Here is an 18,786-nt window from a genome sequence, read left to right as displayed (position 1 = left end):
CATCAGATCGTAATGAAATCTTTTCGTTGGATCTCTTACACCTTGTTTGAAAGACGAGTGGAAATGGAGCTGATTCTTTTGCAAAATCATCAACACCATCGTCATCATCATTATCACCAGCATCATCGTCATTATCATCAAAACAGTAATTTTGAAACTTTTAGCCAATAATGCTGCTATTCACTTAATTGGTAAAGTTTTATGTACTAGACAAAAAAAAGTTATTACATTTATTTATATAAGTGCTGCAAAGTTTTGGGTTTTGCATCAAGTATGGCATAATTCATTGTATATATATTACGTATAAATATATATACATATATATATATATAAATATATATAAATATATATATATATATATATATACACATATATATATATATATTTTAAATAGTATTTAGCTTACATTGCACAGATTTATACACATTTAAAGTACATACACGCATATCGAAGCACATGAAAACAGTAAACAAATTCACGAACATGGATTACGGTCTAGGAACTCATATACAACGGCTCTTCGCATTAGCTTCTTACCCACCTTATCTTTTTCTTTCTAAACCCTTCTATACAGTATGTTACATTTGTAAAACGAATAGAAAAAAAAAACAAATAAAAAAAATTATGAAAAAAAAAAAACACATACAATTTAAGACGTGCTATATCATAAACATTGAGAACTACGAGAAGAATTGTCATCGTTTCTATTAGATACTTGTGTTTCTAGCGACTGCTTCAAATTCGCTTTGCTTCACGAATCTAGAATTCGTAATGTCTTTGGGCATTATTTCCGGGTTTCATTTCTATGACTAGCTTGTGTGTAGTTGAATGGCTCGGGCGATCCGCGGGCCTGGGACTGCTGCTTCTCTTTGGGAGGCACAGACCCAATGCTGCCTAAAATGTAGTTTCATCTGTGAACTGCAGACGAAAAGTTAAAAGTATCTAAAAATCTATTGCAAACATTATCAGCTGCTCAAGTGCGTAACGATTTCGTAACAGGACGTCAAGTTTTTTAGAGGCGAAATTGTGTCGAAATCGTTGCGAATTTGAGACGAAAGCCATTCTGAAAACGTTTTTCGCAACATCCATTTGCTAGTTTAATTATATATAATTGGCTCTTACTTTGGTTTTCTTTTCATGCTTAACATTTGACTATACTGGTACGCTATACAAACATAAAGAAGTTTTGTATGTTTTTATTTTTATTTTTAAATTAGTTTTGAGTTTTGAGAACTCCAACAAATTCTACTAAAAGTTCCTTTACTCTTATCATTGGCATTCAAAAAAAAAAAAAAAAAAAAAAAAAATTAAGTCAAGTACGCCTAGAAAAGTATATACAGAAATGTACACTCAGTAACCCACGCCCCCAAACCCATTCCCACTTCCACCTCCAGTCCCATTCCCATCCCCACCCATATCCCCACCCAAGTCCCTATTCCCACTGCCTTGCAGATGCTCGTGCTGCTTCTCCGCCGCTCGCCCCTCAACGTGCTCGTGGCACTAAAGAACTGCGGAGCCGCACCACAGAACCTGACCTCAATATGGCCTCCAGACGCTGCCCCCATTATCAGTTGGGTTGTGGTGGCCGCGATGGGCAGCGAGCGCGGCCACCTGACGATTTGTGTTCCCATCCTCGATGTTCCTCACCGACGCGCCGCAGTTGCCAATCAGTGTCAGATCGCCTGGATGCGCCACGCCCCCGCCGGTCATAATGTTATGCTGTTGCCGTACGCCGACATTGCTGATGTGATCCATTACGCTCTGCAGCTCCCCATGCACGGAGGAGTTGGGCGACGCATGCGCCGGCAGCGTGTGCGAATGAAAGCCGTGCGCCGACTGATTGGCGGCGGTATATAGCTGCGAGTACAGCAGGCTGGCTGGGAGCACCGGGTAAAGCGATCCATTGCAGCCGGCGGCCGTGGCCCCAGCACCGCCGCCATGCCCGCCGCCCACGCCAACACCTACGCCGCCCCCATACGCAGAGGCAGAGGCATGCTGTGCCTGGTTAACAATGCCCGGAAAGTTTTGATTGGCACCCAGCATGGCGGGATTACCAGCGCCAGCCGATGCACCCGCTGAGGCGCCGCTGCCAGCGCCAGCAGCACTAGCAGCACCGTTGGCGGCACCGCCATTGCTGGCACCGGCGCCACTGCCGCTGCCCAGGTTGGGTGTGTTGGTGGACAGCAGATCCTCCTGCACCGGCGATTCGGCCTGCGAGCTGTCGCTCAGGCTGCGCGGTCCGTTCTGGCTGGAATGCACGTTGTACTCATTGCTAGCGTTGGTATGATATCGTGGCACCAGAATCGAGTTGGCACCACCACCGCCGCCAGCGCCTGTTGCACTTCCTGCGGTTGCCCCGCTGCCGGCGCCTGCCCCATTCACCGTCGATGTAATAGATGTCTGTCCACTGGCGCCCAACAAGCTATGATGTGACATCTGCCCACTGGAGGATCCGACTAGACTGCTGAGATGCTGATCCAAATCGCTGGCTGTTGAATCTGGCAGCACTGCGCCAAATAAACAAAGTAAGTAGGAATAGAATTTAGGAAAGAAATTGATTTTATTAAAGAATTTTGTATCTCCGACTTGAAAGACCCAATAAAAAGACATGAAACACTAGCTTATGTAAAAAGAATATAAGCTAGTCGTTGAGATGAAAAGTAATTGGTATCATCAGCCAAAATATATAGACAAAAACTTGTCTTTATTTCATTCTTCATAATATTTATTTTATCAAGTAATCTTTTCTGCATAGTTATTATTCAAGAATAACTTAACAAAAACTATTTTAATGAACCCGTTCGTGTTTTTCGTTGGATTACTCAATAATTATTATGTGAAATCGATTGGGACGCTCTCGGACTCAAAAACACGTCGAATCTAATTCCAGAATAGGCCCAATTGGCATTTCACAATTAAAAATATATATAATATTAATTTGATAAGTAACTGATTTAATAATAGAAGATTAAATTCAATTAATTTTATATATTACTCTATGTTTATGATCGATATTTAACGATTATAAATGAAAAAAAAACTTTTTCACTTACTTGGCACACAGTCGCGATTGGTGGCGCCCCCAAAGTCCTGATTGTTGCTTTGGTCATTGGAGGAACAGGTGAAGCCCAATGCTGGATTGTTAAACTGCGCTGAGGTGGGCGTAGTGCAGGAGGATAGTCCGCTGCTAGCTAAGTACGGCGAGTATGCAGATGCCGCTGATCCGTAGCCCCAATGCGTGTTGCTGGCACCTAAACCAAATTGGGACATATCTTTGTTGTTGGTATCGATTTTGATTTTTATGTTTTTGTTTTTGTTTGTGTTTTTATATACGTGTTAGATTTATGCGTGTGCGTGAGATGAGAAAAACAAACAAAGAGAAGAACGTGATAAAAACTAGAATACTCAGCAGATGAAGTATACGACATGTGTGCAGAACTCAAAAGTGAAAACCGAAATCGATGGCAAAATCAGCAACTAAACGAAATCAAATAGAATAAAGTACCTCAAACCGAACCGAAGCGGGCAAGCGGTTCGCAAAAAAAATGTCTTTATCGTTTCGCCACACCGAATACAATTATTGTCAATAAGTGAACCCCCAATCCAGCCATCGGCCATCGACCGAACGCTCGCCCGTGTTACGCGTCTACGGCTTTCAAATTTATGGCACATGTGGGCCGCTAATTGCAGCTCCATCATGGCCATTATGCGGGACTTCAGCTAGAGCTGTGCATAAAAATTACAAACGAATCTCTGATGCGACGGTCAGCGGCCAAAATGGTTTCAATGTAAACGTGAAAGGTGGGCGCAATGCGGCCATTGGCGTGGGCATGATCCCAAAAATGCCAATGTTAGGCCCATATCGTGAGCAAAGCTGGCGGAGGGGGCCAGGAGGGAAGGGGGTAACTAGGGTTTCGGATGAAGTACAGACCACGTTGCGGGTCCAGACTCATGCACAGATAATTAGGCTTAATTAATAGCCCATTCGGAAATTATTAATTAGTTTTTATAGGCGACGGGCGCATTTTCGTATCCGGATATTGATTTTGTGGTGGCTTTATTAATGCTATTGGCTTAAATGCTTCTACCTCCATTAATTACGTTGCTTTTTGTGTACAGTTTGTTGCTGTTGATGTTTCTGTTGTTCTTTTTGTTGTTGCTTGTTGTTGTTGGTGTTTCGGTCTGCTGTCTGATGTTTGTTGTCACAACGATTGACTTTCTCTGCGCATATTTTGTTACTTAATTATTAACAAGTCAGAACGGTTTATACGTTGGCAAAGCCAACCCAAATGTGGGTATTTCGCAAATATATGCCCACTACAGTCAACTTCCAAAGAAAGCTAACTCGAATTGTACTCTACACTTATCTCTTGCATTGATTTATCGGACACAATTTAGCTAATAACTGTCATGTTCACATTTTATCAATTAAGCCTCAAAATGTTTTGTGATTTATTCAAACTACAACCTCTACCAGAAAGAAAACCCGACGTTGCCCGCTAATTTTTAAATGATTTTGAAAATGCCAGTATATTTCGAATACACATTCATGCCAATTTCAGATATTTAAAAGTGCTTTAGTTAACACAAATATAAAAACTAAAAATTGCAGTTCAATTTAGCCAGCGACCGCTCGCTTGTTGGTCCGACGCTTAGATATCTAAGCCACGCGGGCTAATCACGTCGCCAAAGCTCTCTCCCTCTTTAAGGTCCGGCCTAAGCTCGCTTTCGACTCAAATAAAGCCATGCGATGGAAAACAGGACCAAGAATATTTAAATACAAATCGATTTGAGTGGTATCTCGATCTATTACTGTCCACTGCTCTGTCTACTTCTTCAATTTATCATAGAAATCAGCGTGCGAATAAGAAAAACTTAAGGAAAACGTTGAAATTCAATGGCAGACAGTTCATAAGTCTATTTCACTTTGATATTTATAGGGAGAACTATAAATATAGCTCGTTCTCAGTTCTGATAGACTGGTATTTTCTCAACTCTAGGATACGTCGCTCTTTACCAGCCATTGACAATGTGATGTGTGCACGTAACTTGATTTTTAATGTTTACCGTTATATTTTATTTTTTGCGAAATTAATAAAATATATGCCAGTAATTAAGTCAAGCAGCGACTGTCAATAAAATTTGTTAATAAATAATTCAGGTTATTTTGCTTTTTGCATATTTACAATTAAATTATGGGTAATCAGTAACAACAGACGCTTTCAGTAATCATTATTTACACACGCACACATATATTCATTGCATATAGTGTGGCCAACTACACAAATATACACACAATCACATATATACAAGTACATATATGCACATTAAGGTATAAATGTATATACATATATCTATATATATATACATTTATAAATATAGCGTGCATATAAATGAGAAACAGTCATAGATTGCAATGTCGCCTGGCAAATGTCAGCCTGTAAATCGCGTAATTTGCATTTTGATTTGTGCGCTTCATGCTAGACAAGCGGGGAATGGCTTGGGGCCTGGGCACTGGCCACTGGGTGTGGCCGGAGGCAGGAACAGGCAGGCACTGCCGGGGTACTGCCACTGAGAACAAGTGCAAATTGACAGTCATTGGCAGGCCATTTTGTATGCTGATTGAATTGCATTTGATATTTGTTTAAAGGGCACCGCTAGTAATTATTTCAATTTATGAAATAAAAGTGAATAGATAAAAAATATTACGAAAAAAGGTTAAATTTAAGTTACTGTCACGTTTGGCTAACGATTTAACGCAGGTTTTGTCGTTGTTGCACGCCAATTAATTCTCTATTTAAATTGAAACATCAAATTTAATATAAATGCATTTTTAAATGTATTATTTAATTAAATTCACTAACAACGCAGACACAGCAAAAAACTTGCACACAATTTTAATTATTGATTTATGACTCTCACCCATGACAGCAGCCTGTTTGGCGGGTAATTTAACAAACAGTTAAAACTTAGACAGGTTATATGTACTAAAGGAAATAGCCCGGCGTCGGTCGGAAAAATAAATTTTAAACTCATTTCGCTGGAGTTCAATTCCCAAGCCTCGTGATCAATGTACAGACCTTAAGGTTACTATGAAATCATAGTCGGTTTTATCGATCAAAAAATTGTAACACCAGAGCCAAGCATCCTAGGGCCTCTGTGGCTTTGTTGCTCTTTAAGTTTTTCATTAAGCCCAAGCCGATTTTTCTTCCAAAAGAAAGCAGATTTCAACTTTTTTTTTCAGGGCTTACTGGTCGGAGGGTAAGGACAGAGCAATCAGTCAGTCAATCAGTCAGACAGTTAGTCAGTCAGACAACCAGTTAGTCAGTCTTTTTTATGCATAGGTATACATATATACCTGTGTACAATGTTTGTTGGCGCTTTTGTTGCTTTGAATTTAAATAATAATTCGTGTGTGTGATGTGATTTATGTCCTTAAACTCGCGCACAGCAACAACAATACAAAATGGCGACAAACACACTCATATACACACACACGCACGCACGCAAACATAGTTAAAGTTACGTACACACAGACAGATAAATAACACGAGTCATACACATTTTTGACGCCTGCTTTTTGTGCCGTTTGTCGATTGTCATTGTCACTGTTGTTGTTGTTGGCTTTGACCAACGTTTATTTGTTTGTATAGTAAACTTTGGTTAAATAAAGTGGCCAACAGTTTAATAACAGCGCAGTTCGCAATAACAGCAATAACAATAATAATTTAGGGCAAGGTAAAGCGAAATGTCAATTGCAACGACAATTTTTTAATACCCTGTTGCCCTTATTAACAAAGAGTATATAAGCCAACAACGCCCATTCAACACAGCTGTTGAGTAAGAGTCATAACTCTGGCTTGTACGACTACGAATCATAACATATCATCAGAATGAAGTTTAATTGTTAATTGTTAATTGTTGAAGTTTAATTGAAGTTTCTCGGAATATCATTCGTAACCAAATTTGATATCCTAATAGTGTGAACAGAGCATTAAGCAGTCGTGGGATACTGCATGCAATGTGCCTGCCTTTGTTGCCTACTTTTTGGCGCATGTAAAGTTTTATTAACAAAAAAATTAATATATATAATTGAACGCCTAATTAATGCAGTCGCTTAAAGCGTGAAAAATTGATATCAAGATTTATTTTTATTATATATTGTATACGTTTTTTTTTCTTTCAATAAACTGTATAGATTTAATTATTGTTGCACTTTTTGTTGGTTTTGTCTGGCCGCAGTTTAAAACCTGACGTTGTTTGTGTTATTGTTCCTTTTTTTTTAAGCTTGCCACCTAATCGCTTCGTGTGATTTTGTGCGGTTGCATTGGGGCACACCACACAGTCCACACAGCCCACCCTTTGCCCAAGACCCACCTTCAAACGATCGTGTATTTTTGTTGCATGCGGTTTTTTTTTTTGCGTATACTGTTACCCCATAGTGGTAAATGAAAAGCCGAAAATCAGAAAACAAAATATTCAACAACGAATGCAAGTTGCATCAATGATGAGACAAGTCTATGAATTACAATGTATGTAGGATATTGGTTAGATGGTACTCACTCTGACAGTTGCCAATTGGCGGCATCCGGAAGCCGGATAGGGGATCCGTGGAGAAGTGGAACGGTCGCTGGCCAAATGCGAAGTGAAATTGTTGTTGTTGCCCTAAAAGGGATAACACTAAGTTTTTTTCAGTTTTAATTATCTGTCCTTAACTAAATGTTCTTTTGTAGTTATTTTTATGTGTGTGTGTGTGTGCATATATAGAAGCAGGTCTGAATATCTGTAACAGCAACTATGCATTGGATATCTGCTAGTCGAACAATTTTAACTAAATCACTCCTATTTGTTCTTACTACATTTCTTTAGTGCCTATAGAAACAAAATATGTTTTAGAAATCTAGTTGAAAGCCACATTTGGTCATGCTGTGTTATGGTCAATGTTATCAGCTCACAGACACGCACACTTTCTATCACCTTCACGTTCCCTCTCTCTCTCTCTCTCTCTCTTTCTACCACTCTGTCTATCTCACTCGGACTGTTTTACAGCTATGAGCTGTCTCCCATTATGCAGCTGCAATTCTACAGCAGATTGTATTCATTATAAAATAATAACCTTTTGTCTGATGTTGGTAGCAGCAGCTTAAACCTAACTCTCGTTTATATTTGTGTGCATGGGAACGTGTGTGTGTGTGTGTGTGTGTGTGTGTGTGTGTGTGTGTGTTCGTGTGTGTGTGTGTGTAGCGTGCGATTGTGTGCGTGCTTATGCCGCAGAGCCCTGTGCTCTCTGTTTTTTCGGAGCCAGAGGCCAGAGTGCTGCAGTCTGGCTGCTAAGGAAATAAATCATGCCATGGATTGAATTGTTGTTCTCGGACTCAACAGATTACACTGGCAACAATGACAATAAGAGCAACAACTACAACTTCTGCAACTTTTGTTGTTAGTCTGGATCCGAGTCTGAGCTGGTCGGCCTTAACATATGCAAAGTAAAATATTTGCATGCTTATAAATATGCATTTGCTGATGCTAAACGTTGAGTCGACAATGCATATTGAACACTGTAGAAGGACAACAGACTTCACAATTTATAGCGCGCTAGCCGAGAGTGCCCGGCTAGAAGATATCCTATACGCAGCGCCGAGCTGCCATTACAAGAATGCGTACTTTTTCCTATACACCGTCTGTGTTTTTCGTTAACTTTCAATCTTATGAAAAATGTGGGACTGTATTCCACAACTACTTAAGAACCCACATCCCAAATTTGAAATCGCTAGCCCTTATATTCCCCGAGATCTATATGGAAAGTTTCCTTATTTAATCGATATACTCATATCCATAAAAGATATATAAGTATATATACATCAAAATTCAAATCGTGTCCAGTTACATGCACATTCCCGGAACTAGTATACCCTTTTCTTTACCAAATTTCAATGAGTCCAGGGAATAAGAATGAACAAAAGAGGTGAAAGGTGTGCTCTTGTGTGTATATCTGTGCTTAGTGCTTTAATAAAGTATCATTTATCGCTAAAATAAATTAATTTGCTCTGCAGCTTGTCGCTTGTGTAGTGAGTGCAATAAGTATGCTCCTGGCCACAGGGTACGGCCTATCGGACACGGCCCATTGGCCCATTGGGTACTATTTATACTTACTGGTTTTGGAGCGCGGCTCGCGTGGCCCATCGACGGTTACTTTGATCGCCTTGTTATATGTTGCTATATGTGGTGGATTCGTTGACACTGTGATGGTTAATGTGAAGCTCTTTCCTGGAACGAGGCCAAACACACAAAAAGAAAACGAAATTCAATTTAACAAATTTATGACTAGCAGTATCTTCGAATGTATTCTACACACGCATGTACCCACATTTACGGCCTCAAAACATCGGTCGATTGTCACATCGTAAAAATCAAAGCGATTTGTTTACTATGGCACAATAATATAAACAGGCTGGTTGTCCTTTAAGGCTAATGAGCATAGCATCAGATTAAATGGGACTAACAGTAGGATTTGGTGGGCTTCGGGGAGACCGGAAATTAACTGTTAACAGGCACAAGTCAGCCATTTTTAGAGGCACTCTCGTGCCAGCCAAGTTAGTTGCAATACAATATTCACTCTATTTATATTTTTTGGTTGTAATTTTTCGACTCTTTTTTCGAATATTGAATTTATCAGAATTGTTTAGTTAGTCAGTTACTCGATTAAATTTTTTCCATTTGTATTGCATGCTAATTGCTTTTGAGCTTATTTTATTTTTATTATATACCTCTTTATACTTATTATCATATCATTTAAAATTTAATTTATTAATAATAGATCACGTTTGGTAAACACCCACTCACACTTCCCTTCTTAGAATTAATTACAATTCAGACTCATTGTCTGCAACACATGACACACACACACACACACACACATCGCTTCACTGGCGGTTGAAAGCTAAGATTTATTTCATTTGTGCCACACAGTTTTCTTTTAATTAACTTGTTACGCCTACCTCCCTACCTAGCCAGCCTGACTTGGAGAAGGACTGCCCCAACCACTTGGCTGACTTCTTTTTGCTATTGTCAAGTGTTGCCAGGCCCACGACGATGCTGGGATTCAATTAAAAGCATTTCAGCCAACTCCTGTTCTCGACTAACAACTGCGAAAACTGTCTCCCTTAACTCCAACCCCATCCTCCTTCTTCATTACCGCACCCCACCTAGCACTTGAATCGCAGCCGAGCTGCCTTTTTTGTTTTGTCTGCCAATGACAACGCGGCGTATGTGCAATGTCTTCAAGGGTTTTGCCTGTTGCCGCCGTTTGCTTTTTAAGTTGACAAACAAAGCGTAAATCATTTCGGCACGCACCACAATACACCGCACACACACACACACACACACACACACACACACGAAGACCCCGAGACCCAAAGCGTCTGAGGCTTACACATGTTGCTGCCACACTCCACTGCGCCCACTGCTAACAATGCCGCCTTAATTTTGGTCTTAATCTCCGCCTTGGGGTCGCACTCTTCTTTCTTACGCTGCCTGGTTGTCATCTTGCTACCCAGTTTCGAGAACAGTGCTGATGACTCGATGCTTGCCATAAAAAATGAACTTCATCTAGAGTCTGTCTGCAGTCATTTCTAGTGGCTACGCCCGCTGCCCCTTTGCCCCGTTTTCCGACTGTCCTGCCGCTGCAAAATGCTTTTGCACGTTGTCCTATGACACTTTGTCTTTCTTGTTGTCAAGTTTTGTTCATTGTCGTGCTACTTTTCGGCAAATTCTTTTTTAATCTAATTCGGAGTGGGGTCATTTGGGGTTTTTACAGCGATTTAAGCATTTGAAACAAATAAAATTTCGGTAAAACAAAAGTCTTGAAAGTGGTTTATCGATTGAGCTGTGACAGTCAGAGAACTAAAATATTCTTGAAATAACCGAGACTTTTGTCAAGAGATTTTAGACAAAGATTTTATGCAGTCATATAGCTGTTTTTGCAGCATTTATGAGATTGCCATATATCAAATTCAATATTGCCCATATTTTAAAACATTAATTAATTTTATTCAATGTTATTTCAAATTACGATTCTTTTCATAAAATTTTAGTTAAAAAAATGTTATAAATGATGCACGCTTATTTGTTGTGTAGTCATGTTAAAATATATGTTAATATTTGTTTTTTTAAACACCCTACAGATTTGTCGATTTCAGCTAATACTTTAAGTTTTTCCCCGCGTAGACATAAATTCGAGTAGAAGTCTTTTATTTATAGATTCAATTTGATTGGGTCTACTCTGATACATTTCCCAAAGCTGTTGACTCCTAACAATGCCTAATCGGTGCACAAAACATTTTTTTTAATGCTGTAAGCCCCATAAATCAACAAGTTTCAAGAAGAAAAACGAAAAACAATAAAGAAAAAAAATCGTGAGGAAAATTCGAAGGGAAACCAAATAAGCCACAAATGCGTTTTTGTGTTAGCCGACTTACTGGCTGGATTAGAAGGCTCAGAAAGCTTTTAAGGTCTTAGTGCACACAGGTAAACGCAAAGTAAACAGAAATTTCAAATGGCTGATAAAAAATAAAAATGATAAACCAATATATGTACCCATGCAGAGTGTGTGTGTGTGCGTGCACGTGTTCGTGAGTTTGCCAAGACAGGCAAAATATGACAAACGAGGCAAATATTTAAACAAAAATATTGAAACTTTTGGAGATGAGCCAAAAATTTAATTGCAAATAATCTGTAAATTGTAATTTTAAGCCACGCAAACGATGATGTGCCCAAGTTGCCTCTGAGTGAGTGAGTGTCTGTGTGCGTGGCCGTGTGTGCCTTCTTGTGATTTGTGACACAGCCACACGCATTGACTGACAGGCAAGGACATGAGTGTGTATTTGTGTGTGAGCCCACTTCACTTTGTCTTTGCTGCCCACACCCGCCACGCTGAGAGATCCCCACTTACTGGCACGACACGTGTGTGCTTTGTATGCCTTTCTTTACCCAATTGATTTATGACGCTTGTTCTGTAAATTGCCAAGGATTTGCAACAAGGATTTCAGTTATTTGTCAACAGCTTTGATTTTAATGCCGCACACAAAATGCCTACTCTTCGAGGGAGAGGTGGCTGAACAAATAATCTTTACTCGTGAATGGAACATTTAAATACTCAAGTAAGAGTTATCTGAATGTCATTCTATGCATTAAAATAATTAGACGTACATCCGAAATAGTAAAATTGTAAAATATGTTTCTATTTTGCTGCGAAACTATCGATAACAGCAAAGGAAATAAACTTAATTTGGCTTGTTCAGAGGTGCCAAAGTGTAAGCTGTGCTCCTCCCTTATAACGACTTACGAGGCAAAGGTTCACTAAATCCGAAGAAATTACCTTATAGTTTTTTTGTTATTGTTATTATAAAAATAGGGTTTAGTTAACATAACTTTTTAAATAGATCGGCTTACTATGACCTTTTGCGTGGAAAAATCTCCACGGCAGCTTCAGCCATGGAGGAGGCGGCGAATTTAATATTGGAGAATGACGTCAGTCATTGAGAAGACGGATTCAACTATGGCGGAGTCGACGGTGGCTATGAATTTAACGGAGGAGGCGGCATCAAATATAAATGTGTCCATTGAAATAATTGGTATGTATTATTAATATAGCTATGACTCATTAAATTAAAAATAAAAGTAAGAACTATTACAATAGTATATATGCATGTTGTTATTTGTATTTATTTGAACATACCATAAATCTATAAAAATTGCACTACCACCTGATTCTCACTAATTCAAGCAAACTGGATTATTAAGGTAATAATAATTTTTTCTGTTTTTCTGTTCTTTCAGTAATGTCTTCATATAAAAGTTCGCCTCCCGCCTAATGATATATGGCAATGGAATAAGCGTACATGTGAATTTGCAGGTGAGTACAAAATTGCAAGAGATATCAGAGCGATCTCTAAAAGCGAGTTCGTTTTGACTGTGACACAATTTAATGCCTGCCTGTTGCTTTCTTTCAAACTCCAAAGCCAAAACTCAAATGCCGCACATTTACCCACAACATTTTCAGCATGAAAACACAACAACAATAAGGACCCAAAAGCCAAAAACAAATTGGGCGCACGCATTCAAAAATATACGGATGGGGCGTGGTGCCTCTTCACACAGAGCCTGAAACCCAAGCCTTGGCGCAGTCAAGGTGTCAGTTCGTAGAAGTTTTTTTATTTGTATATTGTATTATTTTTTGTTTTTCTTTTCAAGACACAAACTTGCCTTTTTAACGCCGCCTTCTTTTAACAGCTTGGGGTCTTGACTTTTGCCAGGCATTTGTCTTGGTTTACTCCAGACACGGCCTGGGTCTCGGCCCCAAACTCTGAGCCACAGCCAAACACTCGGAACGTGCGCCCTTTTTGTCGTTTGTCTTTTTATACAATTTTTTGGGGCAACGCCGCCTTTCACTTTCGATTGTTTGCCTTGGCTGGGTTGGATGAAAGGGGGCTTGTGCAGTTCATTTTGCGGCTGTCTTAAATGGCTTGGGAGAGTTGTGTAAATAAAAACCTCAACGCTGCGAACCCTAAGCTTAACATGCTATCTTTATCGATAATGTTCATGTGGTTCGGAGTGGTGTGGTGCGCGTAGTGTGGTGTGGTGCGATGCGTTGCGGCACTTTGTGATATGATGCGATGGAGAAGTTATCGACGCGAAACTTGCTTTTGGCGGCAAACTCTCGTAACAATCGCCAACTGGCACCGACAGCCCCTGCGCAACCTTTAGCTCTGCCCCGCATGCTCTGTGCGCTAGTGTGTGTGCGTGTGCATGTATATGTGTGTGTGTGTGTGTGTATGTATGTATGCGTTTTTGTGTGTTATTGCGTGCATGTGCATGGCACTTTGCTAATTAAAAGTGTAGCCTAGTGCAGAGCGCAGGGGCCAAATAAATCGATGCCCGGGTAATTAAATTGCATGACGCGCGCACACGATACGCCCAACGGGTAGGAGAAAACACCAGCAGATGTAGTAGGGGAAAGGGGGTGAGTTGGTGGATGTGCATTTCCTATTTTGCTATCGTAATTAGCAGGCGACAGCAGCAGAAGCTAAAACAAAATGGCGGCCGCCATGCCAGGCAGCCAACGGTTAGCGGAATGCAAACACACAAATCAATCATACGCAGCTTAGCCGAGCCGAGCCGAGCCGAGCCTAGCCGAGCCGAATCGGAACCAGAAACAAAACACCAAACCACAACCGTTGCAATTAATAGCCAAAGTAACCAACTGAATCTTAGAATATCGATTATGCCCTTAAGTGTGAGTGCTGCGTTGTGGTTGTCACAGAAATGCTGAGCGTCAGCAGCGAATTAATCAAGCGAAAAAGAAACAGTCGCCAATTTATAACAAAAGGAATTCAATATAACAATGGGCATGCAAATCAAATGAAACACATAACTTTCCCCACATTTTGTCCTGTCACAACGAGGACGTGAATGCGTAAAGCTAGTTCATGTTAGCCACGGAGCAAGCCGTCTGCGTGAGCATCCACAACACGGTCTGCAGCGGCTTGTTAGCCAGGACGTTGACGTTGGTCTGCGTCTCCCGGGCTGCCAGACGGCCTAAATGAATGGAAATTTACAATTAAACGCCTCAATGCGAATCCATATGCGGATGTGAGAAATGAGAAGACGGACGCGTCTATTGGCATGCCCATTGAATGACAATGCATGAATCCTGCAGCACATTCGGCAGACTTTGGTGCAGGTCCCCGCTGGACGTCACTCGCCCTGTCACAAATGCCGCAGTTAGAGCTTTGGTTTTTGCGGTTTTACCGCAGCGGATGCGTAAGCCTCTCTCTCTCTCTCTCTCTCCCTCTCTCTGTATCTCTTCAAGCTCCGCAGTGTCTGCCTATGTCTGTATGGAAACAGAGTTTAGCTGATTCCGTTTTGGTTCGTTTGAATAACACAAGTCACCATTTCCGTTATGCCTGAATTTATAAAGTTTACTCTATACAAACACATTAAAGTGTTTGTCCTGACTGACCGAATGATTGATTGGTGATCCATTTACAGCCCAAACTGTAAAGACTGGGCTGGGTCGACAGCTCAAATCCAGCAGTAATTTTAATATCTTATTAACGGGCAACTTCAGTCATTTTATTGGTATTGTTTTGCATTGATATTATCGGAACGGGATGCGCCCAGTAACGGCACACCGCGCACGAGGTTTAAGGAGAAAACCCCCGTGAAAATATAAGATGTATTTGCCTAAAGTTGGCGCTAACTTTCGGTACTACCTGCATTATTGTTTTGACTCAGGCAAGAACCAGTATTGTCTTCTTTAAAAGGTATATACTAAATTTCCCATGCTGATTATCTTGCCGTGTAAAAAGTAAATTTTAACTTCAATCTGACATAACCCGCGCACAGTTCACAGTCAATTTCGCCTGGCAGTCTATTAAACACTTTAAGGTACTGTCTCGTGGATGGGGGACTGGGTCTGGGCACCCGGAACTGATGTCAAGTCTTCGGAACTCGTCTGCTAATGAACTGCTGACAATTTTGTGCAGCGTTTTACAAGCGGTTACAAAAGGATACAAAAGGATGGCTGCGTGGAAAAAAAGCCGGGGAAAAAAAAGGCAAAGATAAAACGATGCCAGAGTGCAAAAAGTGGCTGAATAATACTTGGACAAGAGATGGAGAGCACACTCAAAACTTTTGCCACTCAGCGGACAGCGGCGTGAACGGGGGGCGATAATTGAACAAATTGTTTCGAGTGCATTTCAGCCACAAACAACCAGCGGCTACTGACTTCTATAAATACATGGATACATCTATATATATTATATTTGTATTACACTTATAAAGAAGCACTTAAAATAGTTTTCGGTCACGAAATGACTAAAGCGACTTGAAAATATACCAAAAAGTGCGAGAGAAATGAGCATCAAATTGTTCTGACACGAGCAAGCTGTTTATAGATAGATTTCCAGAAAAATATTGTACTCAGTTTCGTATAGATCAGATTATTATATAATATTATTCAAATACAAAAAAATAGGTTACCATCAGATACATTTTCCCAAAGTTAAGTTCTTTAAAGCATGAGTGAGACATATGGAAATATTGCTTTTGCATCCAGAACTAAAAAAGGAATCACGGCTTAAAGCAACTCCTTGCGCTCCTTGAGTTAAAAATAAATCTGAATGCTAAGCTCGCAGCTGTTAAGCTCACAACCATATGGCAAAACTTTATTGCAAAAACTGAATATTCATTGGCTTTCCTTGACTTGTCTTGTTGACTGTCGTGCATGATTAGCTGCAGGATATGTGAAAAAGGCTGTCCTTGAGTGTTGCCGGTTCTTTATTTATTTTTATAACTGGATATATATGGATATGGCATGAAACTTACCCCTGCCACTGCGTCCGACAAATCGCAGATCGTTGAACTTGGCCACCTGGTTTTTCATGACGGCTGTGCAGTTGCGCAGCTCGGCGCAGTAGTTCTCATCGTTGCCAGCGCGAACCGTGACCATGGTACCGTCCATGATGTCGCCCAGAGAGACGACCTTGAAGGCCACCGGCAGCGTCTTATTAGAGCGCCAGTGCGGTGGCAGGACGGTGCAGACAAAAAGCGGGCTGCTTGTTCTTATTAGCTCGCCGGGATGCTCGGTGAGGAAATCGCCCAAGGTGCGTTCAGCCAATATGTCCGAGGTCATTTTGGTGTATGCCTCATTTAGTAGCTGGGCGGGTGTTGGGGGCGTATTCTGTTCGGTATTGTTGTTGCTGCTTGAGCTGTTGTTGTTGTTGGAGCCATTTGTGTTGCTTGTGTTGTTGTTGTTGCTGCTGCTGGAGTTATTGTTGTTAGCTGTGTTGTTGTTATTGTTGTTGCTGTTGTTGTTGTTGTTGCTATTGGCATTCGATGCCGTCGAATTGCCGCTCGTGGTTGTCAAATGCATTTTGTGGCCGTGGTTGCTGTTGTTGGTGTTGTTGGTATTGTTGTTGTAGTGGATGTTGCTGTGATGCTGCTGTGTGCTGTAGTGGCTGTTGTAGGGGTGCTGGTGGTGTTGCTGCTGTTGTTGTTGCTGCTGCGAGTGGTGCTGTTGCTGCTGCGAGTGATGTTGCGAGTGGTGCAAGTGTTGGTGCGTATAGTGCGGCGGCTCCTGCTCAAACTGCTCCAGATGTCCTTGAGCGTGAGCTTGCACTTTTTTTAGGCGAACAATTTTGTCTGATTTGCCCAAACGTTGGTTGGATTAACGAAATTCACTCGCTGCCTTAACAGCTGGAAAGGACAAAAAAAATCGAAGAAAATTCCATAGATTAGACTTTTGGTATTACAAAACAAAATATTTAAAAAATATTAATTTTTTTAAAATGTACTTAAACTTAAAATTGCTTGTGGAATAATATCTAGTAGCGCCTCACCCTCCCACAAAATTTTCTTTCAGCACAATATTATACAATGCCTTTTTGTGTACCGCTTGCGAAATAAGCAGATCATCTCAAAAATTCTCGAACAACGAGAAATATCAATAACAATCGAACATGGTTATCGCATATAATTAGCTTTTTCTACAACTCTTAACTTAGTCCTGATTCAGAGCAGACATTATGATTTCCTTTGTCTTGAAGAAATGTTAAAGCAAAGTTAAGGCTAATGAATTTCTCTCTTAAAGAGGGACACATATGGAAAGAATAGAGGGAAAGATAACCAAATTATCACCAGCAGCTTTCAGCAACAAATATATCCATAAATCATTATAAAAATATAGTTATCAGCCCATTAAAACCCACGCAATTAGGATATGATAATTAAGATTCCATCATTTAAGTTTGTAAAATTCCAAAAAGTGCGCAAATTTGGCCCATCTATAACAGCGTATCTTAGAGCTGGGGATGGAGTGGGCTTAAATTGACTTAAATTTCAGTTTGTGCCGTCCACGAAATTTGCAGACCCATCATGTTAATGTCTTTAAATCACAGTCAACCGGCATTTTGCATGGCCATGACTAGGGCCATGATGCTTGGTCCGGGCGAATCCGTGCTCTGGCTGTGCGGCATCCAAGTGAGCAGACCGGACAGCACACATAAACACAAATCAATTGTCAACCACTCGACGCGAGGGCAGTGGCGACCATGAGGATGCGCCATGGTCAATGCTGAACGTTGAATGTGGAACGTTGAACGTTGAGCGTGCAACCTTCAGCGGAACGCAATTTGCGTTGCACTTTTCAATTTCCTGCAACGCGACAAAGGACGTTGCAACGGGGATATCAGACAGGAACGGCAACAGGAACTGGCACAGGACATGTGGCTAGCTGTGGCATTCAACTATCCAAACGCAAATCTAGTCCTCATCCGTATACGCATCCGCATTCACATGCACTGCGCCTCGCAGTAACCAGTGTCAAAATGATTGTGGACTCACGGGTGAGAATTTGTGGTTTGATACTTGCATATTTTGTCACTTGTCGACACTCGACTCTGCTCGCCCGTTGTCCAAGCGTCAGCCCAACATCACCATCATCATTAGTCACTGCCAGTTTTTGAACTGTGTGCTACACCCCGTCTCCAGCTCAAACGGGCACGCACTGGAGCAGTCTGGGCGGATAGTAGGAAGTGTACTGACCGCATCCGCTGACCTTGTAGGCGGAGTTTTCATTGTTGCTGGTCGTGTAACAACTTTAAAATTCCTAACTGCAGATTTCTTTTGCGCGAGCCACGCCCCCAACGACGCCACAAACAGTTGTCCAGCCGCCCAACTGCCCAACTGTCCAATTGTCCAACTGTCCAGTTGGTCCGATTTTCCCCC

At 41.0% G+C, this 18,786-nt stretch overlaps 1 protein-coding gene across 2 annotated transcripts in view; it reads right to left on the bottom strand.

The window, feature by feature from the left end:
• Nucleotides 1-1,443: 1,443 nt before the first annotated feature.
• The window catches only part of RunxA (Runt related A), a 37,073-nt gene continuing 19,730 nt past the window's right edge, over nt 1,444-18,786 (bottom strand). The window contains exons 2-6 of one of the 2 annotated variants that reach the window (XM_070211214.1): nt 16,387-17,256; nt 9,154-9,267; nt 7,564-7,680; nt 3,054-3,251; nt 1,444-2,507 (exon numbers count right to left, since the gene is read on the bottom strand). In XM_070211214.1, the coding sequence (XP_070067315.1) occupies nt 1,537-2,507; nt 3,054-3,251; nt 7,564-7,680; nt 9,154-9,267; nt 16,387-16,933 (1,947 nt within the window). In that variant the 5' untranslated portion in view covers nt 16,934-17,256 and the 3' untranslated portion in view covers nt 1,444-1,536. The remainder of the gene's footprint in view (nt 2,508-3,053; nt 3,252-7,563; nt 7,681-9,153; nt 9,268-16,386; nt 17,257-18,786) is intronic. The other variant, XM_002055178.4, reaches the window with a different exon arrangement.

The sequence above is a fragment of the Drosophila virilis genome, chromosome X, assembly GCF_030788295.1.
Source record: "Drosophila virilis strain 15010-1051.87 chromosome X, Dvir_AGI_RSII-ME, whole genome shotgun sequence".
Classification (NCBI taxonomy): domain Eukaryota; kingdom Metazoa; phylum Arthropoda; class Insecta; order Diptera; family Drosophilidae; genus Drosophila; species Drosophila virilis.
The sequence above is the reverse complement of the archived record's forward strand: the minus strand, read 5'-3'. Positions and strand labels throughout refer to the sequence as shown.